This window comes from Gobius niger (genome assembly GCF_951799975.1).
Source record: "Gobius niger genome assembly, chromosome: 23".
NCBI classification, from domain to species: Eukaryota; Metazoa; Chordata; class Actinopteri; order Gobiiformes; family Gobiidae; genus Gobius; species Gobius niger.
The window spans coordinates 9,843,087-9,861,438 of NC_136874.1; the positions used below are offsets into that span (position 1 = coordinate 9,843,087).

The 18,352-nt window shown below is 43.1% G+C and overlaps 1 protein-coding gene across 1 annotated transcript; it reads left to right on the top strand.

Moving 5' to 3' along the window:
- Positions 1 to 1,068: 1,068 nt before the first annotated feature.
- LOC306981979 (uncharacterized protein) lies at positions 1,069 to 6,848 on the top strand (the record flags this gene model as incomplete). Its single annotated transcript, XM_079581720.1, has 9 exons — positions 1,069 to 1,286; positions 1,567 to 1,708; positions 1,781 to 1,982; positions 2,057 to 2,321; positions 2,559 to 2,603; positions 2,695 to 2,777; positions 2,912 to 3,106; positions 3,172 to 3,277; positions 5,326 to 6,848. The coding sequence occupies exons 2-9, from the start codon at positions 1,620 to 1,622 to the stop codon at positions 6,846 to 6,848; spliced, it is 2,508 nt and encodes an 835-aa protein (XP_079437846.1). The 5' UTR covers positions 1,069 to 1,286; positions 1,567 to 1,619.
- Positions 6,849 to 18,352: the final 11,504 nt, after the last annotated feature.

Below are 18,352 nucleotides of genomic sequence, written 5' to 3' on the forward strand. Positions count from 1 at the left end.
CTTGACACAAACAAATATATAAGAACATTTTGTTGATTGTTATAAAAGAATATTGTGCAAAAGTGAGACATCGTTATACTGAAGGATAAACGCTCATTGTGCTGGTGTAATAGACATGCATTGGCTATTGTGAGGATTTTTATCTGTGTTTACATCCAATGTTATGTGAAAGCAAAGAGCATCACAAATGTGCCCTAGAGCTTGTTTGGTGAACAGAGATAATGCGTTAAGTATAGGTGGCTTATCAGCAAAAACTGAAATCAATTCTGATAGGATTAGAGGCTTATGTTCATTCATGGTCATTTAAGAAATTCATATTGTGTTTTTGTTGTTTTTTGTTTCTCTTTAAACTGGACTTGAATACATACATATATTCATATAACTAGGATTTATCTTTCTGTGAAGCCCCTCCTGGTGTTGGAAAGTGATATATAAATAAACTTTGATAACAGTATTAAGGACTTTGCATTTTATTCGACATGAATTCCCTTGTGTCCATAACATCCATGGCCAACTTGCTCTAGACTGAACAGTGTGAGGTCAGGTGGTGGGAGGGCTGAAGGTGTGGCAGGTTGTGCTTAACAGGGATTACAGTGGAAACAACCCCTCACATGCTGTGTCTTCCGCGCGTCAATAACAACATGAGGAGAAGCTGAATGACGTGATGGGGACATATTGTGGACGCAGGTGAGGGCCACACTATTGCAAGATTTTTAACACTTTAGGACTGTTCAAAAGTTGTTTCGCAGAGAAGATTTGGGATATAGGCGCAGAGCAGGTATTTGGAAAGCTTTGCCCTAATCCTTATTAGTAAGAAAGCGTGTAATCGTATTGTGCTTTGCTTGGCGCATGGCGAAAGCGTGGGCGGACACCTACTTCAATGTAGATGGCATTAAGCAACAAATAACAAGTGTAGCAAAACTGTTTATAAAATATATAATTAATAAAACTGTAGCTGCTGGAGGTTGAGGTCACGTGGTGTTGGTCGCGCGCAGTGGTTTGTTGATGAGAGCGTCTTGGCGCAGCTGTTTGATTGGCACGCTCTTGACAACTCCCGACCAAAAATACACACACAGGGCGTTCAGTTTATCGAACTGCGAGAAGAGGCTGTGGATAAGTAGCTGCGATCAACCACATGAGGTCAAGGTTGAAGAAAGAGAGCTTCTAGACACATGAACGAAGAGTTACTGTTTTTTTTTACTTTTACGCACGGGTTGTTATGGTTTTGGATGTGGGAAAGTCACACCGGACATGTTACTTCTCGCTTGGGCTGGAGGCTTTCCCGGGTAACTGTTGATGGCAATTTAATGTATTTACCAAACAGAAACGCTGCCACTCATTTGGAAACGTTAGCTTACAGTGATTGTTTTCCCCCTTAGTGCACTGCGTTCATCGCGCAACGTCAAATGTCTTCACATTTTTGAGCGCAGCTGTTATATTTCACACTGGCACCAACTGTTCTACACTGTGGGGCCGCTTCTGTGCGTTATTCTCAGGCCCACGTTAGTAGCAAAAGGCTTGTTTCTTCCTCCTTTGCCTTTTAACTTTATCTTTTTTTTTTTTTAGAAAGTGGACTTAATCAAGGGAGTAATTATTAGGATATACTGAAACCTGCAAAGATGGATGAAGTGAGTCCACTGGAGAGGGAGCATTCACTGTCTGTGCTGCTGCCAGGAGGAATGGAGGAGAATGCTACTGTCCATGGAAGGTACAGATGGAGAGATGTTTTCTTCTTGCACTTACATCACTGACACTTCCTGTTTTCACTTTCCCCCCTCAGCAAACCAGTCATGGACTTGCTAGTGACTCTGTGCGCCAGTTATCACCTCAACCCTTCGGACTATACAGTTGAGGTCCTATCACCGAACAAGAATAACATAACCTTTAAGCCAAACTCTCCTATCGGCTCACTAGAAGCTGAAAAGATTGTGTTGAAGCCCAAAGCAGGAGAGGAAAAAATCCGAACCCCCTACATGCCAGAGGTGAGGAATGGAAGCAGGGATGGATTTGATGTCGTAAAAATCGTCCAATCTACGTTTTTTTCCTGTATTTCTAGGCAACCGTACGGCTCCTGATAAACTACAACAAATCCCATAAGGCCGTGGTGCGGGTGAGCCCCAGAGTTCCCCTGGAAGCGCTGCTGCCCGTGGTGTGTGGCAAGTGTGAGTTTCAAGTGGAAAGCACAGTGCTGTCGAGAGATTGGGAGACCAAGGAAGGGCTGGACTTGACCAAGAGTTTGAATGAACACGGGCTGAGGGAGGTGTACGCCAGAGACACCGCGGCCAAGGAGAGCCGTGGTTACCATCACCTGTTTGCAGCAAGTATGTGCAAATATAGCGCCCCAAAGGCTTTCCAGTTTATTACAAAACTTGCATCAAATCACATTTACAGATCCAAATTTCCAATGCACATTATGCTAAACATGGACCATAGAAACATTGTTTACATTTACGGCACTGGCAAAGAAATGCATTGAATGGAAATAATAAGTAATTTTGTCCAAGAACTCGTCTGTCACGTCATGTACCTGGTTTCATTATAGTGTTTTCTATTCAAAGCAGGTATCATTCCAACCAAGGTCTCCTCATCTTCCTCACTTCAAGGTAAAGCCGTTCACTCAGGCATTCACTGTAATAACCTTCGATCACTCATTCCCCTGTAAAATATTATAATTATAGATGTCTGTCTTTTCAGATCTGACAAAAAAGGAGAAGAAGAAATCGGTGAATAAGGGTTTTCTAAGCTTATTCCGAAAACATAGGAACAAATCTGAACCGGTAAGACCAGTTTTGTTGCTCTCGTTGTAGTTTTAACCTTTTAAACCAATTGTGGATCCTACAAACATTTCCTTTGCACTTGTACAAAAATCTGTCATTGCATATACAGTATGTTGTATTGTCTGCTTTTCCAGACTCATGCGTTAAGTGCCCCCACTTCTCCTGGGCCCACCAAGTCCAGATCAGTTAGCGTTAGCCCCGAGGACGGGGCACTGTGCACCACCCCGACAGAAGACATGCCAAAGAAGAGGCGCGCCCCTCAGCCTCCAATAGGTGCATGCCATAGCTTCCCCACCAACCTCAGCTCATGCCACTCACAAGAACCACAGGTAATGTAGATATTTCATTGAAAATGTAAGCGAGTGCACTTTTAAGGAATGTGTGACTTGTGCAGACGTCGGGTGAAAATACCCTGAGAAGCACCAAGCGGAGAGCACCTCCTCCTCCACCACCACCAGCTGCAAACCACAGCCAGGAAGTTCATGATGACACGGCTACAGGTAAAAAAGCGACTGCACATGGAAGTTTAGTAGTAGCCAAATGGCACACTGAGAAGGCAGCAAGTAATTAGAGGCCCCCCTAAACAGATGACTGAGGGCAGCACTCAGAGGGACTACAGTATACATGTTTAGTAACGTTTTGTGACGTTAAGTTGTATAATATAATATATTATATTATAATATGATATACTGTAATATTATATGATATGATACAATATGTGTCCAAGCATGAACAGCAAAGGAGAAAGCTAAATGTTTGCATCTAGTGAGTCGACATAAAAGGCTAACGTGTTCAATTCTTAATGTCAATTTTGCTTGTAACTTTGGCTGAAAATTATGTCAAAAAAATTGTAAATTACCATTATTGCAATGTTAAGTAATTTATATCTCAAGAAATCACAAAATCACTGACTGAGATTTTTGTTCAGTGAGAAAAACACACGCACACACACATAAAATGAATGGTAACTTAAATGTGTAAATCTGATCTGGATTTTTTTATAAGTTTGATTTGATACAAATTTTCCTTCAATTTAAATGAAACCTTATGTGCTGACATCATTTTAATTAAGTTTATCAATAATATTGTCATTGCGATATTCAAAACAATTAGCGAATGTTGCAAATTTTCCTTGTTACAACCATAAGAAATGAAGGCCATTCAAGAGCAAATAAGTGTCGCCCGTAGACTACCTCAGTAAAAATACACACACACACACAAGTCTGCAAGTAATGTAATCAACACTGTTGGATGTAGGTCAGGATCGAAGTCGGCTGTTTTGTCCTTACAGTGGTGAGCTTTGGGAATAACCCATGCAAACTAATATAATATTTCTCGGAGGGCAATCCCAATTGACCCCTTACATTACAAGTTCAAATTAAATGCATTTAATGAGGGGCGAGTTTTTGAATCTGCCCAAAAAAAAGCTCCTATCTTGAGAGCCCCATGAGGTCAAGAGATTGAAGCGAAATCGAGTTGAAAATGTCAGAGCTGCTCGTATCAGATGGGAAGATTTATCAGAGAAATCCAGCGCAAAATGCCTCTTTTATAGTCTGAACAACTTAACCCCGCTCAGGGCAATTAAAGTGACCTTGAGCCCTTTTCATTGGCTGCGCTGCGTTCCCACATAAATCCTTCTATTGTCCAAGCCTCTGTTCTCTTGTATTAGTCTAACATGCTTTTGCTGCTTTTTGTGCTCTGGTCCTTTTGCTTTCTACCTCAGAACTAAGCCATTTTTAATTTCTAATTGTTAGTTCCTGATTGTAGAGAAGAGTGACTTCTTTTCCAAACTTTGGCCCGTACCTCCAGACTGACACGGTTTTAATTGTTGGACTAATTGCTTCCAGTAGTAGCATAAAGGCTGGGAGGTTAGAACAACAGCTCCCTACCTGGAGCTCATTAGGACATATTGGTGCTCCTACGCACTTCTAAACATTCCACCACCGGAGCGTTCAGTCCATGTTGTGTCCTGTTTGCAGACTGTGTGTTACCCGGCGGGGCTGGTTGAGGGCTACTGCTGATGCTTCTCCTTTGCCTCTCCCCCGCTCGCACCGCCCTTCTCCTGCTGTCCGTCCCACGAAGGCTTCCTCTCCCTTCTTTACTTTAGCGGCTTCATGCTTCAGTGTTTGCCGTGTATCCCCGCTGCACAGAAAGACCATGTTTGAATGTGACAATGTGTTTTTATCAGTCGAGTATCAGTGTTTATTGTTATTTGTCTGTTGCTTGGTAGTACAGTGTATGTTGCTTTTAATAGTATTGCACCAAAAGTCGCTTTTTAATATATCACTGTTTTAACTTTATACATTTTTTACACAAATAAAAATGTGATTAAATTATATTGAAGAATGCTTTTTATTATGAAACAAATAAATGCAGTGTTTTAAAATCGAAGGTTTATATGGAGTATCAGGGAAAGCTTTGTCTTCATTCAGTCATTTTCATGTGTAGATTTTTTTATTTATTTATTTTTATAAAATGATGATGGCCTTACAGACTTTCCAGTGTTCATAGAACTATTACTGACAGTTGTCTTTACATGACTTTATAGATTGTCTGAACCCATTGGAGGAAGAGAACACGTCTGTCAGCCCATCTCCATCCCCTTCAAGAGCTCTTCCTCCAACTCCTCCTGCTCTTCCCCATAAGGCCCCTGACCCCCAGCGACCCGCCATCCAAGGCAAAGACCTATCAGACGCCCGCGCCGCTCTGGCCAAAGTCCTCACCGCCTCTCTCTCCAGCGGGTCACTGATAAAGCGCCTCAAAAACACCAACAATGGCGCTTCAAGTTCAGACAACGGCACTGAGATAAAGCCGGTTCTTAACTCAAACCTGCCGACCAAGAATGAGTTTGAGGACCCCTCAAACAACACGGGGCTCACTACTTTCAAAGTGGTCCCCTCTAGGAGAGCGAGCGACGCAGAGCCAGGCCAGGACATCTCGACAAAGGAAACCGAAGTAGAGGAAACCGCCATCCCTGAAAGTGAAACCAAAATAGCAGAACAAGTCATGTCTGAAATTGACCAATTGGTAAAGGAGGAAGACGCTCCTGACCAATCAGAAAGCAGCTCACAGTTATCCTGTCCAGAAGAGGGGGAGAGCTCTTGTCCACTTCAGCTTGATAAACAAAGTAAAGATGAGGAAACTGCTGTAACTACAAAACAAGATGACGTAAGGCCGGTTGCTGACATCGAAGAAGAGTCAGGCCAAATTCACGAGAGTGTGACCAATGAGGGTGACTTGTATTTGGGTGAAGAGGAAGTGGTTAAGGAGTGCCCTACAGAATTGAACGCATGTGATTCAGATACTGGTGATGACAAAACTGTTGTGCAAGAAGATGACAATGTTGAGGGCGTTGTTCAAGAAGATGGCAATATTGAGGGCGTTGTACAAGAAGATGACAATATTGAGGGCGTTGTACAAGAAGATGGCAATATTGAGGGCGTTGTACAAGAAGATGGCAATATTGAGAGTGTTGTACAAGAAGATGGCAGTATTGAGGGCGTTGTTCAAGAAGATGACAATATTGAGGGTGTTGTACAAGAAGATGGCAGTATTGAGGGCGTTGTTCAAGAAGATGACAATATTGAGGGTGTTGTACAGGAAGATGGCAATATTGAGGGTGTTGTACAGGAAGATGGCAATATTGAGGGCGTTGTTCAAGAAGATGACAATATTGAGGGTGTTGTACAGGAAGATGGCAATATTGAGAGTGTTGTACGAGATGGCGACAATATTGAGGGCATTGTGCAAGAAGATGACAAAACTGAAGGAGATGCACAAGATGATGATGATGATGATAATTTCCCTCCACCCCCACCTCCAGTTTGTTTCAATGAATATCTGGAAGAAGCCAACAGTGGCCCGTCTGTCGCTGAAAGAGCCAGGGCTGTCACAAATGGGCACATGCAATCTAATAGCGAGCCCCCGCAAAACGTCCACGGACCCGGGGACGCAGACAAGAAGAGCTCGGCCCCCTCCCGGTTCGCACAGGCAGTGGCTATGGCTGTGCAGAGGTCCAGGCTGCACAGCACGGGGAAAACCATAAGTGCACTGCTTAATCACGAAACATGACTCGCTCTCAGTCAGCCTGCGTGGATAAAGAGCAGCAGAGATCAGTAGCACTCCAACCAATTATTCTGCCTCTTTCAGATCTATTTATTTAAACAGTTCACTTTTATTATATCTATACAGTGTTTTATCCATGGCCGAACCCATAAAGACTGGATTGGATTTGGACACTTATCCCATGAATTATTTTTGTCCAAACATTTTCTGTTGCCAAAGAGTTTAGAACTGCAGCCCAGGAATCATGTGCCAAAATGTACAAAGATGATGATTTTCCGAATGTCTGAGTTGCATTTATTATATATTTGCTGAATTCTATGTTTTTATTCTTACCAATGCAATGTAGCATATCAAGAGCTTTTTCAGAGACGGATGTGATAACCTTTTTTAACAGCAGGTGGCACTAGAGCACTGTTTGTGGCAAGTGTGACTTTGTTTTATGCCTATGATCTGCCCATAATGTTTCCTGGATTGACTGTTTGAACTGGTGGAATTAAAACGTTACCAATCTAATGCATGACGTAGAGTGATACATGCATTTTAATCTTATTTATTGCTAGATTTGTTTTTGTTTTTGTTGTGCACCTGCAGGGGGTATTAACATCAATATCATGAGGATATGTCCACAATAAAACCATTTCTGAACACGAGGGACTATCACTTGTGTGCCAAAATTCCTTGTTGGAATCATGTGCTGTGTGCCAACATTTGCAGGGCTTCCTGGATGGAGCCGTCCACTTTGCTCACATGCACTCTCTGTTATGTCTTTAACGGACCCACAGCTCGGGGCAGTGCTGCAGATATACTCGGGTGCCAAAAGAATTCATAGCAGCACGTATTGATCCAGCCCTGGCCTTGGAGGAACAGCGAGGAGCTGAGAGGAAGGGGCCCAGCCAGAAGCGCCGGTGGCTACTGCTCCGGTTTGCCAGGCCCGGACTGAGTGGGCTCCTCTCCGCGCTGCACCTGAGGAGGAATAGGGGAGATGGGGGAGATAGGAGGGTCCTGCTGGATGATGGGAGCTGACCGCTGACCCTGTCGTGTTTCCTCGACGCTCCCCCCAGAGGGGCGTGCGGCCCTCAAGGGCACAGCCGTGTCACACTGCCGTTGTCATGGAGAATGCCATTACCGCCCCTAAGGGAGAGCCACGTCCACCGTTTAGAAAAACCTGCAGAAGAGAAACATACACACATGCCAGCCCAGGAGCTCTTTTTTTCTTCCCAGAGCCATGATAGCCAATATAAGTGACAAGTGTGGCATTACTGAAAGGTTGGATTTCAACCTGAGCAGAGATGTTAAGCTCATTCTCATGATTTTCGGCAGACACTGATAACACAAAGGAAACCTAGGCCTATAATGCAACTCAACACAAATGCTACTCTGTCACTGCCGTTTATTCTCCTGGAGTTTTGTTTGAAACACTGTCGGCCTGCACAAGCCTCACAGGACAAAAACACATGCTCGTTTAGTTCATGTGCAGGGAGGAAGATGACACGAGGACACCTGAGTCACGTGACCCCGGTCTGAGCGCTTGGTCCAGACAAATGAATCAGCCTCACACTCCAGAGCAAACAGTCCGCGGCCGAACAAACACTCTTCTATTTCAGAAGGGGGCCCAGTGTCTGATTGTGCGTAATTGTCTTTCCAAAGAGTTTAATTGCATGTATAGATTATAAATCAGGCAGATATGCACATTTGACCATCAGAAAGAGGACCATAGCTGGTGTTGCTGGGCGTAATAAGTAGTAGAACTTGGCTCATACTGTATGTAAGAAGCACACACAGTTGGAAAAAAAAACGCATAAACCACTCGAATCGATAACACAATGCTAGCCCACACAAACACCGGTAATGCGCATTTATCATTTATTTATTCCTTCATCTCGCCATTCATCTCTACTTAGTTTTCCATCTGATGTGCGTGCCGGGTGGTTTGAAGATGCCCACGAGCTGGTCCAAGTCAGAATGTGATTATAAAACAGTGGAAAAAGGCCCGGGGGGCGCGCATCGGCAGATCCACTGCGCCGCGCGCTGGTGTGTGCGTACCGTAGCGCGCTAATATATGTGTGTTTACATGGCACCTCCATTGCTTGGCTCGAAATAATCAATAGATGAATCACCCAAAGCATGTGTTGCTCTCCCCGGGCTGTGTGGTATGCGGCTTAATGCTATTCTTTCCCATTCACCTTGGGAGCGGCATCCATCGGGCCTCCGAACACCCCCCCTCCCCCTGAAGAGTGAGGTACGCTTGCCTAAAACATCCCCAGCGCTCGAGGGGGGGGAGCGCTTTGGAAAGTGATGCGGGGAGAGCTCAGTTTGACCCCGTGACCTCCTCCATGTTTGCGCTCGCTTCCCTCCTCTTTGGCGGAACGGCAAATCACAGAGTTCCCGCCTCATTGGCATTGTCAGGCGCTTACAGTAGTGCTTCTCTGCATTGTGCTGCTGGTTAACTGGTTCAAATGTTATGGAAATGATATTTACCTCTTCTTTGATCCTGTAAACTCTAAACACCGAGGCCTTTCTCGGTTTTTTTTCCTCCTTTCTCTCTCGCTCGGGGTAGAGTAGACGCTATAAATACATTCAAACAGGAAAAAATAGATCTTGATGTCTTATGCGTGTGTTTTTTTCTTTCTAATATCCAAACCTAAATCAATCACATTCGGCAGCCTTTTGAATCATCTTCCACAAAGGACACACTGAGAGATTTTTGACAGAAATCTCAAAGTCAAGCCGGGTTTGATTCATGGGGCCTCGGCGGCGTTGCGTAAAAGTCAAAACAAAACGCATTGGAGATATTCTATACATGGGGCCGTGCAGTGGACAAGCGGGCCCGCACGTGTCATTTTTCTTCATTCACGCGTCCTGGGAGAGGGAGCGCTCGATTGTGATGAATGGACGGTGCCCGGGCATCCAATGCGGTGACAAACTGACACGATCACCGCAGTTAATTTGTCACCGGCGGCTGTCCCTCTGATCAAAACAGACGCCCCTGCCCCCGCGCGTCTCCATACAATGAGACAAATGAGCGCTTTAATGCCAAACAATGCGCTCCCTTTTGGCTCCGCGTGTGATGTGCCAGCCCTCACGCGCCCGGCACATCTATCTCTGACTGGGATCTAATCACAGTAACGATCACCGAGAAGAAGAAGTCACTCAGAACTTTAGAGAGGCGAGTAATGAGGCTTTTGAGTGACAGTGCAGTGCCGGGAGCGGCCAAGAGGGGGCACCGTAACCCCTGGTTCAGTTTGCGGACATTACCATAGCCTCCGCGTTGATGTGGACGTTTGATGACTTTGTTTTGTGTTGGAAACTGGGAACTTTACACATTTACATGATTTTACTTGTGATCTTGTAGCCAATACTAACTTTTCCAAACTGTTTGATTGTTTATTTTTTTGTATTACTTTTTGCATTAACATAATTTCCAACTTGTTTTCGTCATTTAAACTATAAAAAATAATTAAAACAAGAGCATATGATCACGAGTAAAATCATGTAAATGCTCTTGTTTTAATTATTTTTTATATTTTAAATGACGAAAACAAGTTGGAAATTATGTTAATGCAAAAAGTAATACAAAAAAAATCAACAATCAAACAGTTTGGAAAAGTTAGTATTGGCTACAAGAAAATGAAAACCAAAGAAAGAGGTCAAAGAAAAAGATTTGTCACTCAGTAGAAAAAGAGATGTGCTAAGATGGTCAACTTTGTGTCCAAAACTAGAGATCTAAAGTTAGGAATGTGAAAAGAACAGTGCTGTCACAGCAGCTCCAAGTGTCTCCAAGGCTCTTAGTTGTTTTTTTGCCAACGTGACGCACTTTTTGGTTGTCAATTTATAAAAAAACAAACAAAAAGAAAACGAAAACACACTTTTGTAAGGCCTGTAAAAGTTTTTCCACGAAATCCCAACTTGCACTATCTTATCTTGCTCTTGATGGAGCTGCTGTACCCAACACCTCCCAGACTTTTTTTCTTCTTTTTTTTCTATTTTTCTCCCTTTTTTGCCTGTCATCATTAATAATTCATCTCCTTTTCTTGGATGCTAAAACAACAACAAACAGAACAACAGCTCCCCATAATGTATTCAGTCAAAAGCTCATTGTCTGGGGGGGTGTGGGGGGGTGTGGAGGGGAGTAAAAGAAGGAAGGGGACAGCGAAATGTGCACTGGAGTGAGACAAGAGAGCACCCCGACAGGGAAAGGCTCAATGTCACGCTGGAGAAAGAAAAACAAACGCCAGAAGGCAAGAAAATATGAGGGGAAATGACAGAAAAATACAGTTTGTAAGTCATAAAAGACCAATTAGAGTTATTAGGGCTCGCAAATGGAGATGCATAATTTGAGCAATTTCTTTTCAAATGGGTCACAAATTGGAACGTTTTTTCCTCCTTTTCTTTTTTTTTCAAGCTTTCAGAAAACAGTAATTCAAGTCTATGTAGCATGAGGGACTTTGCTTGCGTCACCTACCCCCCCCTTCTCTTCCCAGCCTACCCCTAATTCAGAGACCTCGACTGGCCCCACGCTCACATTACACCAAAACTGATCATGAGTAAGGATTTAGAACCATCACGCAAGCACAATACGAGGGGAATTAGACTCCCATTACTTAAACACGCTTATTTAAGGCTACAACTCGAGCTGATGCTGTCGTCTCTTCTTCTTCATGCTTGTAAATTGCAGTGCCAGGCCCTTTAAAACGCTTCTCCCTAGACATCCTCCTATAGAAGAAAAAATGAACCGCTTATGGCTATACTGTATTCCCTCCATTCAAAGCGTTCTATACATTCAAGGTAGAGATTCCTGATTGACACCTCCCGAGTTTCCGCCTGCTTTCGCTTCACTCCCAATCCCCCCACTGTTCCTGGTAAACACGCGGCTCAAAATCACACAAGCAAGATAATTTAGACCAATTAAAGGTAGAGGGAGGGGAAAAAAATAAAAAAAATTGAAAAATAAAAAAGTCATTTGATGAAAAATGTCAGGGTGTAATTGCCCGCGCTGACTGCGTTCGTATTTGTAAAATGTGGCGCGGCGTCCTTGTAGCAAGTGGCTAAATTAGTTTGTACAATACACCTAGCGCTAATTAGCGGCTGACTTCCCATTGGCCGACGCCGAATATTTGAAAGTGGCTTTTGTACACACATTTTTAAAAGCAATTTGAGTGGGAAAAAAGGTGGCAAAAAATATATATATATATGCATGTGTGTGACAGGTTCGGTGCTTGCAATGCAATGTAGCCTATGTAATAGTGTTAATTAGCGTGTCACTGCGGATTGTTTGCTTGTTTGGAGGTGGGAAAGTGTCTTTTGCACATTTAGGAGGCAATTTGAGTGTAATATAAAACAAAAATGTGATTAGCAAACGGCAAAGACTGGAATTATTTAGAGAGAAAAGTATCACCTCAATGTGCCTGAGATGATTGAGAAAGTGGCACCTTGAATGAAACTTTCCAAATCTATAGAAAACTACAGGAGGAAAAGGATTGGGAGAAGTTTCTGAACTTAGGAAAGGCGAACAAATACATATTAGATCTTTGTTTTATTGTTGCGACAGTTGTTTTTCAAATGCGCTTCAGGAATAAAGTGGATTGGACAAATTTAGTCCATATTTAATGCTTTTACCAAAGAAATGAATCATGTATATTTGAAGACGCTGCAATCCACTTCCATGTCTGCAGGCATTTATATTTTTTCCCCCCCGTAATGTAGCTTGTTATAATGAGCGGCCGAGAGAGGCGGCGGAGCAATGTAGACGTGTGAAATGCATGAAAGAAAGATGTCGGAGTAAAATCCATTCAAGGCCAATGGGCGGCTCTGCTGTGTATTTCCAATGGGGAGAGATAAAAGACACGGGTAATGACTTGTCCTCACCTGAAAAGCTATGTTGACAAAATGCTACGGGAGGATTTCGCCAGGGCTCGCAGGGCTCATACCCAAAAACTAGACCGCGGATGCTTTTACCAAATATATCTTTTCATTGTTGCGAAAAGATACAACGAAACTTGCTCTGAATCGAAAGGCGAGAGGTTCTGAACTTAGGGGGGGGGGGGGAGAGAAAGTTGTTTGCGAATACCTGTTTTTAAGAGTTTGTTGAGATGCGGCGAGGGGCCAGGCTATTAACAGGTGCTTTCCACACAGCTTTAGATGGAGCCCTAAGGTAGCTTTAACCTCCGTGCCTTCAAAAACCAGAGGGTAAGTAAACAGGAAGCCTTTGCACAGTAGGAACCCGGTGCTGTGAATCACTTATTGCATAAGGGATCAGCAAATGTATAGAATTTAATTATACTCTGCAGGCAAACACGCACCGGACCATTGTGCTGGGTATAATAACGCACAGAGAACACCATGTAAACAGAACACGCTGGACTCTTCAGGAGGGTTTTTACAAAAAGAGTATTACAAGATCTGTATGTAAGAAAACAGGCCGAGAGGAGTCAAGCTGGGGATATTTTTTTCGAAGCTATTCACAACTTTCAATCAATAGAAATTGGCTGTATTTGAGGATAACTGAATAATACTGCTCCCAGTAAAGTCAGTTCTCAGCTTTAAACAATAAAACTATAATAAAATAAATGCTTGTGTTTAAATCTACTCATAGGGTGACAAATCAGTAATGTTTTGTGTTTTTTAAAGTCTGTCTATCATTACTTTGCCTTTGTCCTCTCTACAAGATATTATACAATCATTAACAGAAATAAATAACACATTTCTGTTGCACTGTCAGGAAGCGCAATCAAAAATATCCTGCCAGGGCCCAGGGGGAAAGTTTACCTCTTTTGTTTCCTGCATCAAAAAGTGTTCAGATGATGAGTATATTTCACTCAGATTTCCCCACACAGAGCAACTTTTAAGTATGTGGATTTTGGAAGGACTAATGCTTGTACAATAGGACAATTTGAGTATTTTTGCCAGAGCTTTTCAAAAAGAAGATTCATTAAACGCACACAAAAAAAAAATCAAATAGAAAAAGTTGAGTTTTTCGACACAAAACCGCTCACCTTCACAATGTTATTACACATTCTCCGCAAAATAAACTCTTAAAAAATCGCGAGCATCTCAAGGAAAATCTGTCCGATGCACTCTTCATTTGTCAGCGTCAGTGAAAAGAGATGTTTTCCTCGGCCAATTGAGTGATATATGTTACAGCCATTGATTTGTGCACGGACCAAAATAGCCTGTGTGTGTGTGTTTGTGTTTACGAGTGTGCGGCCACTGCTTTGTCTCCCGCGTTTCCAAAACAGAGCCAAGAACGCTCGTATTTAAACCTGTTTTTGAAAGAAATGCAGTGAGAGGAAGGGAAAAAAAAAAAAGATGTCTGCATAGCTGGCTCTGACTGACTTGGACGTAATATGAATTCAAGGTGTGATACGTGGACTTTATTAATTCAGGGCCACAGAGACAGCTGAATAATGAAATTTAATGAAAATTTTAGACGGACTAAAAGTCAGAGAGCTTCTGTCATTAATTTTAAAAGCATACTATGAGGGGTGGGAGCGCAATCACACAAGCCTCCTGTGGGCTCCCGTAGTGTCGCGTGGAGAGGGACTGTATGGAAGTATTTTACAGAATTTGCAACGCTGTTTTAATTTATGCCGGAGTTCTGGAGAACAGACAAACAAAAGCGGCTGAATTTCAAATGCACGGCGCGCGGTAAAGGTGAAGACGAAAGGCGGCAGCTTTAAGTCGGACTCCTCTCAATAAACCATAAGTTATAGCACAAACACGCCAGCCCGCATTGTTCATTACTGACGCACTTTTTTTTTTTGAGGCTCGGAAACAACTTCGCCAACAACCTCTTCAAAGGCAGCGGCGTATAATCTTTCCATGACCCAATCTCTTTCATTGCGCAAAGACTTTTTCCGGCTCTGTATTCCGTCGCCCTATAATGCAACAACAACAAAAAAAAGAGCCTTATTTGCCTGCTAATGCACTCCCGAGTTAATTTGTAGACCAGGAACAATGCGAGGGATGAGCGAGTTATTTTTCACGCTGCATATTCCGGTATTTCTCTTCTTCTCTTTTTTTTTTTTTTTTTTAGACGTGCAGCCTCTGAGGAACAGCCTTCAATATTTTATCTTAAATGGATCTATTTAAGAGACATTCTTCGCATTGCGTTCCGTCTTCCAAATTAATTGAGTTATCGGCTTCTTTTCAAATATGCCAAATGAAGTTGGGAGATAAGTTGAAAAACGGATAAACATTATGAAGGGACCACTCACTTAGAGCCAATCGCATGTGTTGATTAGATTCAGTTGGTTTGGCCTTCGGATTTCTATTCCCAATCTCTTTTTTTTTTGCCGCAGAAATCTTCTTCCAAAGTGTTAAAGCGACCTTGTTAAAGCCCTGCGTATTTATCCACTGTCCCCCTGTTCAGGTCCTTTTTGTGCTTCCGTTACCTCAGTGGCGAGCCGGCACAATGGGCGCGGGGGTAGACCATAGATGGAAACCCGCAGGAGCGTAAAACCACTCAGATCCCCACGGTGCGCTCATCCTGCCTGTCGTCCCGCGGACCTGCCACCGCATCGCCCCGTCCCAGCGTGGGCCGCACTCACCGAGCCGCCCCCCGCGCCATCCAGGCAGCCACGGGCCCGCCGACCTCTGCCCTGACGGGAGATTGGATCCTGGGACAGCGGGAGGAACAGAAGGATGGCACGGCACCCCTGACACCGGAAAGATGGACACATATTCACAAGCTTTATTTAATCACGCCGTCGACTGTCACGGTGCCGCGGTGGCACTTGGAAAAGAGGATGGAGGAGATGTGGCCCTCCCAATTAGGTTATGTTTGTGCAACAGGAAGAGTTTACTTTTGCTGATCTCTGGTGTTGGCTTTGTTCTGTAGATGGGCATCAGTCAGCGCAGTAGGCAGATGTTGGGATGTCAAAAACAACCTGCAGGCACTGACCTTACAATGTAATCTTTAGATAAATCCTGGCCTTTTTTGAATGGAAAGTATTATTTTAAACATATGAGACATCTGTGAGGTCAAAGTGTCAGAGACTTTTGAGAATTCTAAGATCATAGGGCTATAAGTTTAGTTCTTTTTAAGAATAAGGCAAATAATGACAAATAATATTACACAAAACATGCTATTTATTAGACAGGCTCCAGTGATTAAAGTAAGTAGAAGAAGAGAAGTGAGAGGAGCCATCTTAGTGAAGAAATCTCAGACTTACATTTTGACCTTTATATACAACGCCATATTCGCATCTCAACAACTGTGGGACCCCCCAAGCCCAGAAAAACGGTCGAGGTGATATAGAGAATATTTTAGGAGAAGCTAGGTGAAGGTGACGTTTAACTCCTTCCTACTGCTTATAAAAGTCACAGTGTGCAATCCAGTAAAATTTAGAGGACTTTTCTTGGATGAGCCGCAAAATCAAGAGCAATGAGTGAGATTCCAGGCACTCCTACGTTTGAAAAGAAAGCGAGGAGTGGCGAGTGGTTGAAGGCCAGATGAAAAAGATCGATGCCTTCCACAGAGGTTGCCTCAGGAATATCTGCTACATCCTTCGGCCCAATAAAATCTGTAACAGGGACCTCTATAAAAGAACAATAAGGCAGAGTGTGGTACAGGTGGTTACAGCTGGGACAAATAATGGACCACGATCAAATCCCTATTAGAGATGCACCGATTCAGCTTTTTTGCTACCGATACCGATACCAATACTGGGGTTTGAGTGTCTGCCGATATTTACTGACTTTCTCAAAAGTGTCTTTCTCTGAGCGAAACATTTTATTGACTCTTTTGCTCAATTTTAAGATATAAGAGTAAGTAATAGGTTTTTGTCATGATATTACAGATCAATTATCAATTATATCTTTTGATATACTCTTGGATAAAATTGAACAAGGATCACTGGACTTATCTATAGGCTTATTAAATATCCTTGAGTATATAACAGGCTTTAGGCTACATAATATAAACAACTCACAAAAAGTGATCTGATCATTAAAAATTTGTTAAAATCAGTTATTTCTTTATAGGCTACTTTAGGTATTTCTATCATAGTTTCTGACCCAGCCTTGATTAGTTTTCATTAGCATTAGTGTTAGCTCTTGCTAGCTTTAGCATACTGATGCAAACCACGGCATTTTGCATGGTCAAACATACATTTGCAGAGGCTAACTCAGCGGTTGGATTCCCCCGGGTTCTCCCCTTTAAAATGATATACAGCGTGCCCATATTCACTTAGATTTAGGTGGAAAAAGTTGTGTTTTTAAGGCGTTGAGAGCCAAAACTGGTATCGGTTCATTATCGGATATTTGTAGCCGATACCCGATATAGCATCGGCTCCGATATCGCATCGGCTCCGATATCTGATGCCAGTATCAGATTGGTGCATCCCTAATCCCTATGGTAATACTGCCACAGATCCCACAGACTCCACCTGGTAAGAGCAAACAACCAAAGCATCGAAGCTCTTTTATTTTTACTACATAACCCATTCATTCTTGGAAGCTCTGTAGCTGCTGAGGTAAAAAACTTTCCCAATTACTACACCCACATTTTATCTCTGTCCCACAATCCATTTTCGTACATCTTATTTATTGTTCAACAACGAATCCTACACCAACTCCAAAGTACATGGACCACTCAAGCTACTAATAATGAGCTTCACAACCTTCGTAAAACAGTTTGAAGTGGAACCCAGCTGTGACAAGGATACATCGCAACAACACGTGCGCGATTCCAAAGCCACGCTATAGTGCTACTCGATATCTATCACATCTATAAGATAAAAGGAAGAGAATTAGCCCGTCAACTTTTGGCAGTGAAAAGGCGGCCCTGCGTGTGAGTGGCTACAGTATGGTGGGTGCTCTTTTGAAGCTGTTTGTGCCAAAGCTGTCAAGTGCTGTTGTCGCATAAACATGTCAGCGCGAGAGATTCAATATGTAGCCCCCGTCCGGATGCTGACAGACAGGACGACGCTTCCCCTCCGTTAAATCCTCCCCGAGCCCCGCGCAGTATGAGCCGCGGTAAACAAACAAACTGGAGACAAAAGACAGGCGCGCTCTCACATGTTGGAATACACCAAAGCCCAAAAAACAGACAAGAGAGGGGTGTTGTCCCGCACTTAACTAACCGTCGCTGAACAAAAAGCCCGAGCCTAAGCCTACCTGGAGCAGCCCGTGTACTGTAATGTCAAACCCTTTGGTACTTCACACTCTCCGCAGACGCCTTCAATGGCCAAACTAATTCAGTTTCTTGAAAAGTGCAGAGAATGTCCTTCTTCAGCATTGGAACTGAACGTAATGAACAAATTCCTTTATACATATATACGTTGACCATGAAGGATTTTTAAAGATATTTCTCTTATTGCCCAGCACAAAAGTTGTTGCTATAAAAAAGGATGATCGCATTGTGCCAAAAGAACACATTAGATTTGTAATAACCCTTTTCCTTTTCACATAGAGTTAAAGCTTATTCCATAATGTGCCTATGCAGCCGAATGAGTGAAGCCTAGATCAAGTTCACTCTGCCGATGCCCAGGATGGACCAAATGACCTTTACT